The sequence below is a fragment of the Orcinus orca genome, chromosome 17 (genome assembly GCF_937001465.1).
Source record: "Orcinus orca chromosome 17, mOrcOrc1.1, whole genome shotgun sequence".
Classification (NCBI taxonomy): domain Eukaryota; kingdom Metazoa; phylum Chordata; class Mammalia; order Artiodactyla; family Delphinidae; genus Orcinus; species Orcinus orca.
In genome coordinates this window covers 53,339,613-53,358,088 of record NC_064575.1, presented here as the reverse complement: position 1 = coordinate 53,358,088, position 18,476 = coordinate 53,339,613, and the positions used below count along the sequence as shown (strand labels likewise).

General features: G+C 36.1%; 1 protein-coding gene across 6 annotated transcripts in view; it reads left to right on the top strand.

The window, feature by feature from the left end:
* UBR5 (ubiquitin protein ligase E3 component n-recognin 5) overlaps positions 1–18,227 on the top strand; it is a 142,420-nt gene extending 124,193 nt beyond the window's left edge. For 5 of the 6 annotated variants that reach the window (XM_033438168.2, XM_004275328.3, XM_004275329.4 and 2 more), the window contains exons 48-59: positions 1,221–1,464; positions 2,901–3,012; positions 3,656–3,800; positions 4,814–4,944; positions 6,558–6,618; positions 8,676–8,851; positions 9,051–9,135; positions 10,749–10,904; positions 11,262–11,375; positions 12,788–12,932; positions 14,310–14,395; positions 17,599–18,227. In XM_033438168.2, coding sequence (XP_033294059.1) covers positions 1,221–1,464; positions 2,901–3,012; positions 3,656–3,800; positions 4,814–4,944; positions 6,558–6,618; positions 8,676–8,851; positions 9,051–9,135; positions 10,749–10,904; positions 11,262–11,375; positions 12,788–12,932; positions 14,310–14,395; positions 17,599–17,811 — 1,668 coding nt within the window. In that variant the 3' untranslated portion in view covers positions 17,812–18,227. The remainder of the gene's footprint in view (positions 1–1,220; positions 1,465–2,900; positions 3,013–3,655; positions 3,801–4,813; positions 4,945–6,557; positions 6,619–8,675; positions 8,852–9,050; positions 9,136–10,748; positions 10,905–11,261; positions 11,376–12,787; positions 12,933–14,309; positions 14,396–17,598) is intronic. The other variant, XM_033438167.2, reaches the window with a different exon arrangement.
* The last annotated feature ends 249 nt before the right edge of the window (positions 18,228–18,476 follow it).

Sequence of the window (18,476 nt, the reverse complement as noted above, 5' to 3'; positions counted from 1 at the left end):
TTCTGTCTCTTTTACTTTGTATTCCCCCTGCCCCCTTTCGGGTTTTTGTGGGTTTTTTTGTTCTTGTTTTTAGCTTACTTCCCTCCCACCTTTCAAAAAATATATAATCCTGTGTGTATTCATTACGCATCTCTCTCCCCCACTCCCACCCTGAACATGCTATTATACATTTTACTCTATCTTGCTTTTCCCAGTTAACAGTATATCCTAGAGAGAAAGCCATGGCTATATATATAGAGAGATGTTCTGCCTTCTTTTTTTCCAGCTACCTAGTGTTAGCACCACATTTTATGGCTGTATCAATTTTTTTCATCCGGTTTCCTATTGATAGACATTTGGGTTTGTTTCCAGTCTTTTGCTGTTACAAATAGAGATGGGATGAATAATAGCCTTATGTGTGTTTCTCTATTTGGCTAGCGTGTCTTTGAGATAGATAGATAGACATGGGTCAAAGGGCATGTGTATATGTAATTTCGTCAGATATTGGCAAATACCTCTACATAATGTCTGTATATATTTGCACTTTCAACATGAACACAAGAAGGCCTGATTTTCCAAAGTCTTGCCAGCAGTTTGTTGTCAGATTTTTAGATTTTTGCCAATCTGATAGGCAATATAGTTTAAATTTGTATTTCTCTTATTATGAGCAAAGTTAAACTTTGTTTCATATATTTCATATATTATGGCTGCTTCTTTTTCTGGGAACTGTTTGTTGATATTTCTTGCCCATTTTTTCTATTAAAGTGTTTTTTCCTCAATTTTTTTAGAAACGCTAGGTGTATATATACACTACGCATGAATCTTTGTCGGTAATAGAAGGTGCAAATGTTTTTCCCCGTTTGTCATTTTTCTTTTCCTTTGCTATGGTATTCTGCCACCAAAGGAATATCCTATGATTTTTTTTGCTAGGATTCACTATTAAAAAAAAAAAAATTACACTTTGATCTACTTGCAGTTTATCCTGCTATATTACCAAATTCGTAGACCTTTTAAGAAAATGTTATAATTGAGTTAAATTCCATTTTCCTGATTTAATGTAAGATAGATATTCTTGTATGATTTAGAGTGTTATTTGGAATATAAGCTTTTGAGAACCCAAATACTTCGTAGCTATTTCAGCTGTCAAGGAAAAGCTAAAATTAGATCTTCCGATTTTACATAGAAAAATTTCAAGGTGGTTTCCAACACTGAATTTACTACTTTTTGTTGTGTTTTAATAGGTTGATCGGGATCGAGATCTTCTTATTCAGCAGACCATGAGGCAACTTAACAATCACTTTGGTCGAAGATGTGCTACTACACCTATGGCTGTACATAGGGTGAAAGTTACATTTAAGGATGAACCAGGAGAGGGCAGTGGTGTAGCACGAAGTTTTTATACAGCCATTGCACAAGCATTTTTGTCCAATGAAAAACTGCCAAATCTAGATTGTATCCAAAATGCCAACAAAGGCACTCATACAAGTAAGTACTCTACAGGTAACAAGCACATACAAATTCTTTCCTTGTTTAATGGAAACAATGATAATCACGGTTATATATGTTTACAGTGGGAAAATGTTAATGTATATTTACACTTTTATACCATTTTATTCTAGATTAATGATTTAATCTTGTTTAAACTACTATAATTGACAATTTACCAGTTTGCTCTTTTACTGCCACACTTATTTCCATAAATGGTTGTGATTGTACTATTTTTTTTCATCTCAAATTATAATGTCTGGGGAGTGGGAGGTTTAAGATCTATGGTAATATAAAAATTCAAAGAGCAAACTGCAGGATTCCCCCAATCCCTGTATTTAATAAGTAGAGATACTTAGAAGAAAATGCTATTGTCTAGAACAGTGCTTTTCAAAGTATAATTTGCAGAGTCACTCCAGTCTCCAATGAGATGGAGCTTGCAACCAAATGTAAGTTGGCTGTGTCACCAACTTCACTGTTTAATTTAGCAAGACTTTATTTTTTGGTAAGAAGATTTTCTGTATTAACATCCTGGTGTAAGCTTTGCCTCCTTGAGGGATCAGCACTTTGGGGTTAGGATTCTTAACTAATTTTCAGGATTACAATTAGCATATTAAAAATGTGTGAAAACTACAAAAGGTTGAAACTGGGGATTCATGTAAGGTAGGGGCAGAAGATCATCAGTCTTGTAGGTGGATGGATGTAGTAATTGAGGGAGAAGGAGTTACTAACAAAATCCTGTGTTTTACCTAGGCTGTAGCTGTATCTTACTGGGGTTCTGTAAACTGGCACCATAAAAGCTGACTGAGGTCTGGAAAAAAGCAGAATGAGCTCTGGAAAGAATTGAGGATGAAAAGATGGGGAGAGTACCTCAGCCTTTCATCATTAGTTTCACCATTTGAATTTCTATAGTCCTATAATAAAAAGAAATTGTCAAGTGTGAATGAGGAAACCTGGGAAGTCATGATGTTTCAGAAATAACTTTTCTGCTTACTCTTTAGGAAACCATACCCTGGTTTATGCTTAAGGTTTTAAGAATAATAATAGCTGGGTGGCTATAATGCCTTTAATGCCAAAAACTAAGAACAGAGAAGATACTCAAATATGTAAGAAATCTCAGCATTATTTATGGTGGAACTAACATAGCCCCAGTTGCTACATATTATTTTACAGCTTTGACATGACAAGGGGATAAATTCATTAAACAAATACCGAGTGAACATTTATTACCTACCAGGTTCATTCTACAGAATCACCCCCAACCCTCAAAACCATACGGAGAGTGAGAGAAAGGCACTTACACAGATGATAAGGAAGATGATGTACAGTTGTCATGTTCTTATTATGTTTGTCTCGTGTCCTCACATTGACTTTAACATTTAAAGTAGCTGCATTTACATTCATCTAAACAAAGTGTATTTCATATTTTTTTCCAGGTTTAATGCAGAGATTAAGGAACAGAGGAGAGAGGGATCGGGAAAGAGAGAGAGAAAGGGAGATGAGGAGGAGTAGTGGCTTGCGAGCAGGTTCTCGGAGAGATCGGGATAGGTGAGATGATTTTGTGTCTTTTATTGAGTACCATCTTTTTGGATGAATTGGAGGTAGGCCTGTAAATAAGTCTCAATTATGGACTTTTAGAAAAATGAAAGTTTTAATAATTGGATATATGTATTGTAACTAAAAAAGTCTAACCAACTGTTATTAAAATATTCTGCTTTAAAAACCCAGAGGCAGTTGAAATTATATTGGCTTTTTATTTATCCCACTCAAGTTCCTAATTTTTTGAAATTTTTATTAACTTCATATCATGCTTTCCTAAATTCGTTTTAAAATTTTAATTGTGGCAATTGTGTTATTTAAACCTCTAATTTTTCATGTGTTAGGATGGGTAGCATTTTACTTTTGACTAAAATTTCCAGTAAATATGGGTGGACTTTTGATTTCTGGTATTTTAAGGTCCTGTTCCCTTAGAATCAAATTAACCTATGCATTGCAGATTTATGGATTTTCGAGTGCCAAAATCTAGATAATCTTTATTTCCCCACCATCATTCTTTAGGCATTCTTCCACCCTAGTACCATAACTGGAGCTAACTGTATGCTCTGGTTTTCCAACTTTGTTACTAGTTGCACTGATATTTTCATTTTGCAGACAAGGGAATGAAGTCATAATAGCTTTGTTCATCTTTCAGGGATTTTAGAAGACAGCTTTCCATCGACACTAGGCCCTTCAGACCAGCCTCTGAAGGAAATCCTAGTGATGATCCTGATCCTCTGCCTGCACATCGTCAGGCGCTCGGAGAGAGACTTTATCCCCGTGTACAAGCAATGCAACCAGTATGTATGGTGTACTTAGCTACCTCTTAACTGGCTGTGCCCTTTTTGGTTTTCAGTTAAGAAAAGTTGCCAGCTACTGGAAAGCCATGTGGTTGAGGACTGCAATAAAAAGGAAGCTTAGGGAGGGAAAGAAGCAGGACTTACTGGAGAGTAATTGTATATAGCTTGATGTTTTTACTACCTATGCCAGGTTGGCATTCTACCTAGTAATTTCCTTGTGTGCTAAGGAATTATCTGTTCATTGTATTTATTTGTACCCTTATTTGTACAAATTATTGTTACTTTGCAGCTAGAACACGTTGCAAATAGTGTACTTTACTTTTTTTTTTTTTTTTTTGGAGTAAAATTGCTTTACGGTGTTGTGTTAGTTTCTGCTGTACAATGAAGTGAATCCGCTATATGTACGTTACTCTGGATATGTATGACAGGAAGATTTTATTTTGAATATTCTGTCAGAGGTTTCTTTCATGGAATATGAAACATAACCTAGTTGTGTTTTTTTGTCTTTATACATAACTATATGTACATGTTATAGCAAAAGAATAGTAAAACAGAGTCAACCAATTATATTTCAGTGAATCCTTAGCCTTAAATATAGGCATCTTTTTCTTTCTCCTTCTCCCTCCTTCACTTCTTACCTCCCTCTTTTTTGCTACACTAAATGAAAAAAATGTTTCCAGGTCTCTGATGAGGAAGGGAAAAAAATGAAAATTGAGTATTTTTATGTTTACTCATGGGTATCAAAAACCTTTAAAAAAGGCTTGTCACCCAATATTAAACTAGCTTTAATAAGACTGCTAGTGCATAGACTATTTAATTCCCTACCAAAGTTTTCTATAATTAAGCTTCCAATTTAATAAAATCTGTTACTGGTTCAGAATTTTTTTTTTCCTATTTGTTACCCAAGTTTCTTACATTTTCTTCTTCTTTTTCTTTTTTCTGGTAAAAGATTGCTGATATAGACAAGAGGTTTCAGAGAGTAGAGGCAAATAACATTTGTTTGTCATGTACAGGCATTTGCAAGTAAAATCACTGGCATGCTGTTGGAATTATCCCCAGCTCAGCTGCTGCTTCTTCTAGCAAGTGAAGATTCTCTGAGAGCAAGAGTGGATGAAGCCATGGAACTCATTATTGCACATGGACGGTAATGTATACAATTGGGAAGACATTTTAGTTTAAACATCAGCTACTTTATTTTTAGGATGTGGCTGTCACCATATCTTAAAATTTATACTAAATAGTACAAGACTTTAAATGGCTTTTTAAGAGATGGCTTAAAATCCATGAGTGAGACAGCTGACTTTCACATGTATTAGAAGGGCAGAATTTTAGCAGTCACTTTAGGTTCTGAAGATTTTTTACGAACCTTATTTAGAAACTAACTTATAAAGAAGTACATCTCATTCTCCATGTGAATACCCCTAATGGCAGAGGCCAAATACCTCAAGGAATTGGGTGTAATCCCTGAGTCCTTGCAATAAACATGAAATTTCTTTTAGACCTCCTGATTTATCTTAAAAATCATGCAAATTTTTGCTTTCTATTGTGTAGTATATTTGTTTTAATATGAAACTTAAAATTATCTAACAGTTAAATTACTTATCCTTCCTTTCCCCAGGTGACAGGTAAAAGTGACAGGAAGATATGCCAATCTGTGCCCTACTGGGGCTACTCTAATATCCAGTTTAAGGCTTTGAAGTGTTATTTTAGATGAAAATGTCTGTTTATTTTTCTCCTAGTCATGATATTGAATGAGGAACTTAGATCAGATATAGTCCTAGAGATGGATAAGTGGGTAGGCTAAGCCCTGAAACTAAATAGCCACTTACCTATTCCAGCTGTTTACCTGTCTCAGAGCCTTTGAATGGTCCAAGCCAAAGACTATTGCTAGAAGTTTATTTTCTTTGCTGTTACTACTATTTTTCTTCTCTTGACTTTCATGTACTATGTCTTTATTCCTCTTCCCTGTTTCTGGAAGTATCAACACACTGATATAGCTTAGCCCATTATAGAAAAAGTTGCAAATAATGTGTGTTTTTGATAAAAAAGATATTTGTAAATATATGTAAGGGTTGCTAATTTAGAAGTATTTTCTATTGAATGCAAGAATATAATATTGGGCTTCCCTGGTGGCGCAGTGGTTGAGAGTCCGCCTGCCAATGCAGGGGACACGGGTTCGTGCCCCGGTCTGGGAGGATCCCACATGCTGTGGAGCGGCTGGGCTCATGAGCTGTGGCCGCTGGGCCTGCACGTCCAGGGCCTGTGCTCCACGGTGGGAGGGCCCACAGCAGTGAGAGGCCCACATACGCAAAAAAAAAAGAATATAATATTGACTGCTTTCACCTGGCTTTATGGATTGAACAGTGGATTTATTAGTATTCTAGAATAATTAAATACCCTAGAGCATTTGATTCCTATTGTGGTTGCTTTCTGAACATTTTTCTGTTCTTTTACAATGCTTCCCCTGAGCTCAAGTTTCAGTTCCCCTATGAAGACTGCATTTATTTTGTCTTAAATCAGGTAGCCTTTAGTTCATTGTCTTGCATCATACATGTAGCATCCTGTGTTTTTGTGTATATTATTGACATTTTTGTTCCTAGAACTGCATTAAGACTAGTAAGTGTCCTAGATATTTTTTTACTTCAAAACTTAAATGTATTTATATATTCTTATAAATTTAAATGCGTATGGTTTTCTCTATACTAAATTCTAGAATTCCATTTATCTGAAATGTGAAAGTTGTTTGTTTGTTTTTAGGGAAAATGGAGCTGATAGTATCCTGGATCTTGGGTTATTAGACTCCTCAGAAAAGGTACAGGTAAGGGATGTTTTGTACATGTGCTAATAATAAGCACTTGGAATTTAAATTACAGAAGGGAGAGGAAAGCATATTTACAAAGAAACTATGTCTTTGTAAGTAAAATGCTTGATTACAGTAGAGGAAAAAGCAAAGATTAGTATAAAGGTGTCATATACAGAATCAAGACTGGTTGAGTTAGGGTTCAGTGTAACCCCACTCACTGGCTGCCTCCACTTGAGCACAGGCTGAATTAAGCTTAAATTAGAGATGTCATTAATTAATATCAGAGAAGGAGAGCAGTCCTGTGGATTCCTAGGTCTCCTTCCTCCAGTAAGCAGCAGAGATCCAGAGAAAATGTGACATATGGTATAGCAGTAAGAAGGCTTTTTTAAAGTGCATGATGCATTTCAATTTGTAAGCTACCTGAGAATTTCAGTGCCAGCCAAGATATAATCTTATCTCTTTCACGAACTACAACTAAAGACTCTGGACAAAATACAAAAAGGAACTGCTTGAGGATTCTGAAAAGTAAACAACAGCACACCGATAGGAGGGAAGTCAAAATTTGAAAAACTGCTATTTTGAAGCGTTGTTTCAGGCAGGAGAGTAAAACTCGTCCCCATTACTCCGTCTTAACTGGAAGGTAGTACATGCTTTAAGAAATAAACTATAGTATAAATCACTGTCCAAGTCCCAGACTATCCCATATGGTGCATATGCGGGGCAGACCCAATAGTATAATTAAAAGGCTTTGAAAACTTAATTGGTAATGGAACCACTGCACACAGAAGATGACACTTCCAAGCTGAACATAACCAGGTTATTGCCTACCAAAGCCAAAAAACATCAACGTTCTCCATGTCATTTTAACAAGACCCAGAGTTTTACAACTTAGTATTCAATATGTCCAGGATACACTCCAGAATTATTCAACATACAAAGAACCAACAGAGACTCACTAATTCTCCTGGGAAAAGAACCAATAGATGCTAGCCTTGAGATGACCCACTTGTTTGAATTATCAAAGACATTATCTCATGTTCTGTGAGATAAAGGTAAATAAACACAAATGAATGGAAAGGTAGAGGTTCAGAAATAGAAACTAGAGAACCAAGGGAAAATTTTAGAAAGTACAATGTATGAAAGAAAAAATTCACTGAATAGGTCAATAGCAGAACAAAGATGACAGAGGAAAATTCATCAGTCAGTTTGAAGATAGATAGAAATTATCCCTTCTGAAGAATAGAAGGAGAAAAGATGTCAAACAAACAACAGTTTTCAGAGACCTGTTGGACCATATCAAACCTGCATGTCACTGGAGTACCCAGAAGAGGAGAACGAGATTGTTACAGGAAAATATTTGAAGAAATAATAGCTGAAAACTTCCCAAATTTGATGCAAGACATAGATTTATAGATTCACGGAGGTCAGTGAACCCTAAAAAGGATAAACTGAAAGAAAACTGTGTCTAGATACATAATCAAGCTGCTGTAAAACTAATAAGGAAGCAAAGAATAGTGCCTTACATATAGATAAACAGGGATTTGAAAGGCAGTGGATTTCTTATCAGAAACTGTGAAGGCCAGAAGACAACAGAGAGCATCATCCTTAAAGTGCTTTTAGAATTGTCGATCCAGAATTCTATATCCAAGGAAAATATATTTAAGGAATCAAGGTGAAAGAAGCTACCAGATTTTCATTAAATAGTTTTACTTAAATGGATAGAGAAGTTAACAGGCACAAGCTTTGTATATCACAATTCTGAAAGAATGAGTTAAAGTTTATTTACATTTAAATATGAATGTGGCTTTACCTATCAAACTTTACATTTAAGTAATTTAGAGAACCAGTTCCTATGTTTTGCTGTTAAAAATCAATCTTGGGTAATGTCAAAAATATTACTGTTATTTTTTTTGGAGGGGGTATCTGGATTATTATTGTTAATTTTAAAGAGAGTTGTAATGGCATTTTTTAATAAAAAATAATCCTTTTCTTGTAGACACATATACTAAAATATAAACAAACAAATAAATAAAATCAATCTTGGGGCTTAATCTCTGATACTCTATCATTAGGAAAACCGAAAGCGTCATGGTTCTAGTCGAAGTGTAGTAGATATGGATTTAGATGACACAGATGATGGTGATGACAATGCCCCTTTATTTTACCAACCTGGAAAAAGAGGATTTTACACTCCAAGGCCTGGCAAAAACACAGAAGCAAGGTTGAATTGTTTCAGAAACATTGGCAGGTAAAATAATCTTGTATTTGAATTTTTTTTTAATTTCAGTTTATGAGACTTTCTAAAATATATTAGTTTGTAAAATGTGTATATGTTCTACTTTAAAAATTTCTCAACATATTTTATGTATATTATGTATGTGTGGGGCGTTATGTGTTCTAGAGTTATTTTTGAATTTAAATACTATTTGCTTGTTTTTTATTTTTAGGATTCTTGGACTGTGTCTGTTACAGAATGAACTATGTCCTATCACATTGAATAGACATGTGATTAAAGTGTTGCTTGGTAGGAAAGTAAGTGATTTTAATGAACCTAACTGCTTTTACATTGCAAAAAATTTGTTTCATAAAATAATTACACATATAGCATTAAATTAGTGTTAAATTTTAAAGCATTATAGCCATTATAAATCATTTTCAAACATTTAATGGCATGGGGAATATCTGAATACATGGAGGAGAGCACATAGAAGAATGGGTGACACACAGGTGGGTTTGGAGGGTTTGACAGACCTGGATCCTGTTGCAGACAAATCTCTTGACATTTATGGCATATTTCCCCATTTATAAAATGGTAAAGAGGGCTTCCCTGGTGGCGCAGTGGTTGAGACTCCGCCTGCCGATGCAGGGGATACGGGTTCGTGCCCCGATCCGGGAAGATCCCACATGCCGTGGAGCGGCTGGGCCCGTGAGCCATGGCCGCTGAGCCTGCGCGTCCGGAGCCTGTGCTCCGCAACGGGAGAGGCCGCAGCAGTGAGAGGCCTGCGTACTGCAAAAAAATAAATAAATAAATAAATAAATAAATAAAATGGTAAAGAAAACAGTATAGTGCCTGGCACATAGTGCTCAGTAAGTTCTAACAAGTAGTGGCAATAGAATTAGTATTGTATTGAAACGAGCATTCCCAGTTTCAAAAATATACACAAGATGTAGGTGGCTAGAGGGACAAAAGGATGTAAGAAAATATAGCATAGTATGCTTGATAATTATCTCTGGGTGACAGAATTAGGTTATTTTCTTTATGTGTTTTGATAGTTTGACAGCTGGTACATTCCTTTACGACAGGGGGTTGGGGGAGAGAAACGACATCCTTTAAATTAATGCATAATACTAATTATAATCACAAAACAACAAAATATTTTACAGTCTCTTCTAGTGATGCACAACACACATCGGATATGATTAGCATTGTTAAAGCTGTGGTCTGTTAATAATTTTCTTTACTCAAACCCATTGGTGAATATTATTTTCTATTATTACAGCATATCATACTATGATACATATTTTTTCCTCTTCTTTTTTTTTCTTTTTAAACTCTGACTCTATTGACTTCTTAAAGTGTTCAGCTAAAATGTTCTTGTGCAGAGAAAGAACTGGACTTAAAGCTCAGCAACATAGAAATGTTGAGCCTTTAACAAGGTTTATGGAAAAGATTAAGGAATCAAATAGACTCAAGTTTAACCCAATGATGTGACCTTCAGCAAGTTACTGGATTCTTCTGACATCAGATTTATCATCTGGAATTAATAATCTGTATTTTATGATTATTGTCAAGGCTAAACAGGATGTGTATTTAGCTTAGGACCAGTTGCTCGGCATAATCACTTTGCAATAATTAGTGCTGGTTTCTACAAATAAATTACTTTACAACTTAAAAACTAGTATACTCCTGGTTTTAAATTTTTTAAAAATGCATATTTTTCATGCTTTGAAAATTAAATGTGTTTATCAGAGCCAAAGACTTATTAAAATTTTACCTCTTTAGATCAGTTATATTTAGTGGAAGATAAGCTGATAAAGAATAATCTTCAAATTAGATAAAATTCTTTATCATAGATTTCAGCTTACTAATGAATTCAGTTAAGATGTTTCTTTCATAATTGATTTTCATATGATTACTTTCTTAGGTCAATTGGCATGATTTTGCTTTTTTTGACCCTGTGATGTATGAGAGTTTGCGGCAACTAATACTTGCTTCTCAGAGTTCAGATGCTGATGCTGTTTTCTCAGCGATGGATTTGGCATTTGCAATTGACCTGTGTAAAGAAGAGGGTGGAGGACAGGTAAAGCAAACGTGTGGTTTTCTGATTCTGGCAGGAGAATTTGGTTAGTCTGTTGTGCTTGACATATAGAAAAACAATTTAGATAAATAGGGACCAAGAAAGAGACACACACACACACACAGAGAAAAGACACAGTAGGAGATGGAGAGAAAGAGATGAATGGATGGAGAGTTAGTGAGACAGACTGAGAGGTCGAAGAGTTTATAGTTACTTAGGCCTAGATGTTTGCATCCCTTAGATACTTGTCAGATACAGAATTGTCTTTAGATTTTAAATTTTTAGGAAATTGTTTTATGAACTGTTAACTTATTACTGCTTTGACAAAATTGCTTTTAAACGGCACTAAATTTTTCACAGGTGGAACTTATTCCTAATGGTGTAAATATACCAGTCACTCCTCAGAACGTGTATGAGTATGTGCGGAAGTATGCTGAACACAGAATGTTGGTAGTTGCGGAACAGCCATTACATGTAAGTGTTTTCTGGAAAACGTTACTTGATCTGATGAGGCTATGTGTGTCTTCTGTGTTTTAAACTAGCTCACAGTGTATTCAGCTTGCTTATAAAAGGTCAAAAATTTTAAACCAAAATGAATTTACATAAAATGTAAATTACACATGAATCCAGACCTTTCTTTTGGATAAAACTACTTGGAAAAACCATGTAATCATCCGAAAGTAGATTTGATAAGGATGCTTTGTGGGACTGAAATGACTACTGTTTTGGGGGTCCTGCAACCATCCATACCTCTGGTGACTCACTAGAAGGACTCCTAGGACTTGAAGGCAGTTGTACTCATCGGTATGGTTTATTATAGCAAAAGGACTCTCACAAGGGGAAAAAAGTACATCAGACAGAGTCTGGAGGAATCCAGATACAGGCTCCAAAGTTCTCTCTCTGGGGGCATGAGTTGTCACAAAGAACATACGTCTTCCTCCAGCAGTGAATTACAGCAATGCATGTGCAGTGTTTGTGTTTAGGGAAGCCTGCTTAAGAGTCACAGTGCCCATGGTTTTTATTGGAGGCCAGTCCTGTAAGCAGTTCAGACCCCCAGAGGAAAAACACATGTTCATCATAAATCACCTTCTTTGCACAAATAATCTAGGCAAGCTGGTACAGCAGGGTTTATTGTCCCAGGCATTCGAAATAGCCACATCAGTTAGTAATGTAAGGAAAATTCTAAAAACCAAGGACCATTCCTCCAATCAGGCTCTATTAAAGAGCAACATCAGGCCTGCTCTTTCTCCTATTGAAGAATGTTTATGAAGTGTTTCTGATCCCTGTGCTGGGAATAATTGTGTGGGCTCTGGAATCATACTGTCAGGGTTCAAATCATGGCTGCAGCCCCCTCTAGCTGTATGACATTAGCAAACTACTTAACTATTTTGTGCCTTGGTTCCCTCCTCTGCAAAATGAGGATAGGATTAAATGAATTAACATATGTAAGGTGCTTAGAACAGTTCTTGGCACATGGTAATTTCTCAGTAAGCTTCTAGATTTTGGGTTTGTGTCAGGGATGTTTGTTTTTGTCATTATCATACTCTTCCTAGGATGTTGACAGGATAGCACATTTGACAGATTGAAGCTATTCTTAATGACTAGCCTGTTTGCTATTAACATAATTTAAAAAATTATTTTTGTTAACTCCTGATATGTAACAGTACTCCTTCACTTTTGAACCTGTAGCCCTTTTTTCCCTCTGCCACTCTTTTGAATCTGTTAATAAGAAACTCAAAATATAGAACTTAATTTTTTAGTATTATTTAGAATTATTTAGTACTCTTAGGCTGCTAAAATTAGATGTTGGACTTTAACAATAATAAATGCTATGTAGAAAATAAAGTACTGATAGTAATAAACAGGTTATTTTTGAAATCCTCTAGGCAATGAGGAAAGGTCTACTGGATGTGCTTCCAAAAAATTCATTAGAAGACTTAACAGCAGAAGATTTTAGGCTTTTGGTAAATGGCTGTGGTGAAGTTAATGTGCAAATGCTGATCAGTTTCACCTCTTTCAATGATGAATCAGGTATGAAATTTTTTTAATGTTTATTTAAGGAATAAACTACATAGATAATTTGGTCAGTTTTCTGAGTTTCTGGTTCTTACATATTTACAGGGGCTTAGGAAATGCTGTATCACTCAGGTGTTTTTATATATATTTTAAGATATGTTTGAACTATGATAGCATTAGGTCATTCTTAATTCTTTTATTGTTTAATTTTTCTAGGTTTTAACAAATGCATGGTTTAGTATGATACAAGTAAAAATTCCTGGTGAGCAACTGTGTGAAAAGGACTTTTATATACTATTAATAATTAAGAAAAAATAATCCATGTGACAGTTCTATTGGCCTTTCCCTATTCATGTTCCTTAAACTCTAATTAAAGAATTTGACTACATGATGTTTGCTTTGTAGAACCGGATCCAAAGCACACTTAGAAAGACATAAGAGCACACAAACACATGGAGAATCTAGAAAGAATAACAAGAGGTAGTGATAATCCTAGAGTAACATTCATCTTTAGTGCTTGATTTGTTGCAACCCTTCCTTTTCAAGTCCCATATTCTAGGAGTAGACTTTTTAGCTGTGACTACACAATAAAACACTGGAGGCTCCAAGAAATTCCTGAGAGGACTATTATAACTCTAGTCCAAGATTATTGCATACATGAAGATACCAGTTTTTTCCCCTTTATTTTTCATACTTTGCAAACAGCTTCAGCCAAATTATAGTAAGTTAAATTTGGATAAATTTTCTTGTTTTTCCCTCATGCTTGGCAACGTATAGATCATTGTGTAGTAGTTTTTGTGCCACTTATTAATATAATTTTCAATACTTGGGAGATAAGAACTTGGCTTATTTACAAACCAGAAACCTAGAAGCGGGAAAAAAATACCTAAAGACACTCCAAGTATGATCCTGAGATCAGCAGCATCAGCATCATCTGGAAGCTTTTTAGAAATGCAGAATCTCTGGTTCCTTTCCCCTTTCTTCTCCCATACCTAGTGAATGAGAGTCTGCATTTTAAAAAGATCTCGATCCAAGGGATTTGTGAACTCATTAAACTTTGAGAAGCACTGGTTTAAGATCATAAGAAAACTCATGATTTACAGGTGGAATTAAAGTCATGTGATTTTTGAGGCTGGTGGTTCATTTTTCTTGCCTTGGTCATCTTGGTCTTTAGGATTGATTAATGAACTCTAGAGGTTTCACATTATGTAAGTGGTCCTAACTTCCTCTGTTAGGGTTAGTGCCCCCCCCATTTTAATTTTATACCTACTTTTATAAGAAGTAATATTCTAAAAATACAACTGATATAGTATATATTTTTAACATCTTTATTGGAGTATAATTGCTTTACAACTGATATAGTATATTTATTGAATTTATATTCATTTGTAGGAGAAAATGCTGAGAAGCTCTTGCAGTTCAAGCGCTGGTTCTGGTCAATTGTAGAGAAGATGAGCATGACAGAACGACAAGATCTTGTAAGTTAAGTTTCACAAGATTTGTAGAAGAAAATGTAAAAACCTTAAATACTATGTATGACGGCGTTTTGTTTTCAATTTGTAATGGTTGGTCATTTTAATTTTGGCTAAGAAAATTATTGAAGGTCAAATAAAAGGCAGTTTTGTTTCTCTACTCTAGAACAGAAGTATGAGTAAAACTGTAGGCAGAGTGAAATACATCTTAGCTATTAAAATGCCATCCTTAGTCCCAGAAGATAATACTAGCTTATTGTTGAGACATGTTTTTTCCCCTATAGTGCTTATATATGCTAGCAGCCTCTTTTGTACATCCTTAATCTTTTTGCCTAGCAGCAAATCTTTGCAAAATTTTTGAATAGTATCTTAATTGCTCTGTATACTATGAATAGAATAGCTTAATTATGAGTACTACATATCTGATTTTAATCTTATTATTAACTTAGAATCATAAATTAGATGATATAAACTTTGATTATATTGAAAAGTCTGTCAAGTCTGTGGAACCTATGTCCAACCTTGAGTATATCCAAGTCAACCTGTCCATTAACCTTGAAAGGCAGTCTAGACTTTCCTGTAGAAATTTGAGGGACATTCCTTACCCAGAAAATCTCACGAGATCCTTTCTATTCATATTCCTCATAGTTCCCTGTGACATTTCCCCTGTTGATGCAGCCTTAGTTCTCAATATTCTAAACCAGACCTCTTATGGAATGTATAAAAATGATCCAATTTCTAGATATATCCCCCAGTTTCATTTGAGAGGGAGAAATAAGTTACTTGTGCATGAAAGCACAAAACTTGCTGTTTCCAATTTACCTGTAATTCAGGCAGTAACTTATTGATTTTTTTTTGTGGGGAAGGGGTCGTGCATTTAGCATTCCTTCATCTTGACATGGCCCCAAGAGCCTTCCAGTATTTCTCCACTATAGCAAGACAGGTTGTCCAGCAGTCCTAGCTGTCAGCTGGGTTTTGTTCTTGGCTTAGCCATATGGTAGTTTCCTAGGTTGCTCCCTAGGTTGATTCCATATAATTCCATGTACTTTGACTTTCCCGATCTTGTGGACCAACCCCAAAGTCCCTACTAATGCTAATACCATATCTGTCCCTGTTGGCTTTAGGAGTACCTGATAATGTAATTAGGGTTCTTGAGTCAATCTTCGGATTCAGAGCAAAACCAATACATCCTCAGTGCAGTCGGTCAAGTTAAGTCTCACTGCATTTCTGCCTTCTACTGGAAGAGAAAGCTGTTAACTATTCAGTCTTTTATGAGAGAGAATTTCCCTCTGTAGGGGCCTCAAAATGTCTTAGCAGTAGCTTTAATTTGTGAGCTTTACTCTTTAAACTCCTGTTATACCAAGGTGTCTTTTACCTCCTCCTCTTCCCCTTCCCCTTTTGGGAGGTTATCCTTCACGTATTGTTGGGTTTTTCCTTATGTGTCTCAAGGACAGAATATAACAGCGTTTCCTAAACTGTTTTCCCTTGAATTATTAGTCCCAGGATTGTGGGGTAAGACTACATAGTTTATTTCCCTCTTGGAGAGTCACAGGTCACTAGTAAAAGTTCTGAGAAGTCCTCTGGTATTTATTTCTCTTCCTCTAACTTCTTGGAGGTCCAGCGATGTAGTCATCTGTCTGGTTAATCATATTTATCCTTGGAGAAACACTTTAAGTTTGTTTTTTACCTGTAAAATGAGTAGATTGGGCCAGCTTTACCTCTACAGTACCTTCCAGCTCTTTTATAGTTCTTTGAAGAATTTGGAGACCCTGACACAGAGGTTTTTTTTCCTGCCTCCTTCTGTAGAATTCTAGATGAGATTTCTCACAAAACTATGCTTCAGGAAATAGTTTAGGTTTCCTGGTCATTCTGGGATAATGAATATATTTTGTCTGTTTAGTTGTACACTATAAATGCAAGATTTTAAAAGCTTTACCTTAAGAGAGGAATGGTATGTATTAATGAAAATATTTCAGGAAAGTATATCTTTGGTTATCATATTTAAAGAAAAAGTAATTTATGGTATATTACACAAATTAGATGCATTTTAAAACTCAATGTTGGGACTTCCCTGGCAGTCCAGTGGTTAAGATTTTGCCTTCCAGTGTGCGGGGTGCGGATTCGATCCCTGGTCGGGGAGCTAAGATCCCACATACCTCGGGGCCAAAAAACCAAAACATAAAGCAGAAGCAATATTGTAACAAATTCAATAAAGACTTTAAAAATGGCCCCCATCCCCCACCAAAAAAAAAAATCTAAAAACAACCCCAGATATGTTAACATGGCTTATTGCATGGATTTTGATGTACAGTAGATGCTGTCGAACACTTAATTACTATTATAAAATTATTATGTATCACAATGGACCACTGAAAATACTGGGGTTTTTTTTGCAGTATGTGGGCCTCTTACTGCTGTGGCCTCTCCCGTGGTGGAGCACAGGCTCCGGATGCGCAGGCTCAGCGGCCATGGCTCACGGGCCCAGCTGCTCCGCGGCATGTGGGATCTTCCCGGACCGGGGCACGAACCCATGTCCCCTGCATCGGCAGACGGACTCTCAACCACTGTGCCACCAGGGAAGCCCCTGGGTTGTTTTGCTAGTAGATAAAATACAAAATAACTTAGATAACCTCTGTGAATCTTGAACCTTTTTTGGAGACATTGTACCTTATTAACACTAAGGGATACTCTGTGGAACTTAGCAACTGGAAAGGCCCTTAGAGAGCATTTAGTCCAATAGCCTCACGTTACAGATGAGAAACTGAGGCAATGAAACATAGTCACTTTTCTACATACCTGACATTTTTTTCTCTTCTGACCCTGAACCTTTTTTTTTTTTTTTTTTTTTTGCGGTACGCAGGCCTCTCACTGTTGTGGCCTCTCCCGTTACGGAGCACAAGCTCCGGACGCGCAGGCTCAGCGGCCATGGCTCACGGGCCGAGCCGCTCCGCGGCATGTGGGATCTTCCCGGACCAGGGCACAAACCCGTGTCCCCTGCATCGGCAGGCAGACTCTCAACCACTGCGCCACTAGGGAAGCCCTGAACCTTTCCTTTTTTATACAAGAAATAAATTTAAAACCCAGTTCAAAATAATACCCCTTCGTAGGTTTTAACACAAGAATGGGGCTCTATGTATATATTGCCAGAGTTAAGGGTTGAATGTTAATCTTTTAAAAGCCAAACTTGTAATTATTATACTCCTGTTTAGGTTTACTTTTGGACATCAAGTCCATCATTACCAGCCAGTGAAGAAGGATTTCAGCCTATGCCCTCCATCACAATAAGACCACCAGATGACCAACATCTTCCTACTGCAAATACTTGCATTTCTCGACTTTATGTCCCACTCTATTCCTCTAAACAGATTCTCAAACAGAAATTGCTACTCGCCATTAAGACCAAGAATTTTGGTTTTGTGTAGAGTATAAAAAGTGTGTACTGCTGTGTAATATTACTAGCTTATTTTGTAGATTTTTTTCCATTTGTCTATAAAAGTTTATGAAAGTTAATGCTGTCACACCCTGTGGTGGTACCTTAAAGAGATTAAATGCAAACATTCCTTGCTGAGTTTGTAGCTTAAAGGCCTGAGGAGCACTAGCAATATTTCACTGTAATGGTTTGCTAGTCAGCGACTTCTGGGTCTAACCCCAGCCAAAGATGACAGCAGAACAACATAATTTACACTGTGATTTATCTTTTTGCTGAGGGGAAAAAATGTAAAATGTTCTGAAAATTCACTGCTGCCTTTGTGGAAAGTGTTTCAGCAAAGGTTCTTGTATAGCGGGAATAGGGAATTTCAAAATAAAAAATTAAGTATGTTCTGTGTTTTCATTTTAACTTTTTTTATGGTGTTTAGTTTGTGGTTGGCTGCAGCTGTGTATCCTGTATATGGAACTTGTAAAAAAAAAAGTTCTGAACATTCAGATCTTAGAGATGAATCACTTTTACCTATAAAAACCACTTTTATTGCGGTTTGACTGCATTGAGCTCTAGGATATTAAATGATATCACTAATATTTTGCATGTAATTTGTTCATTTGAGTGAGGGCACTTTTTTGTACATATGATGGGGGCCAATGCACAATA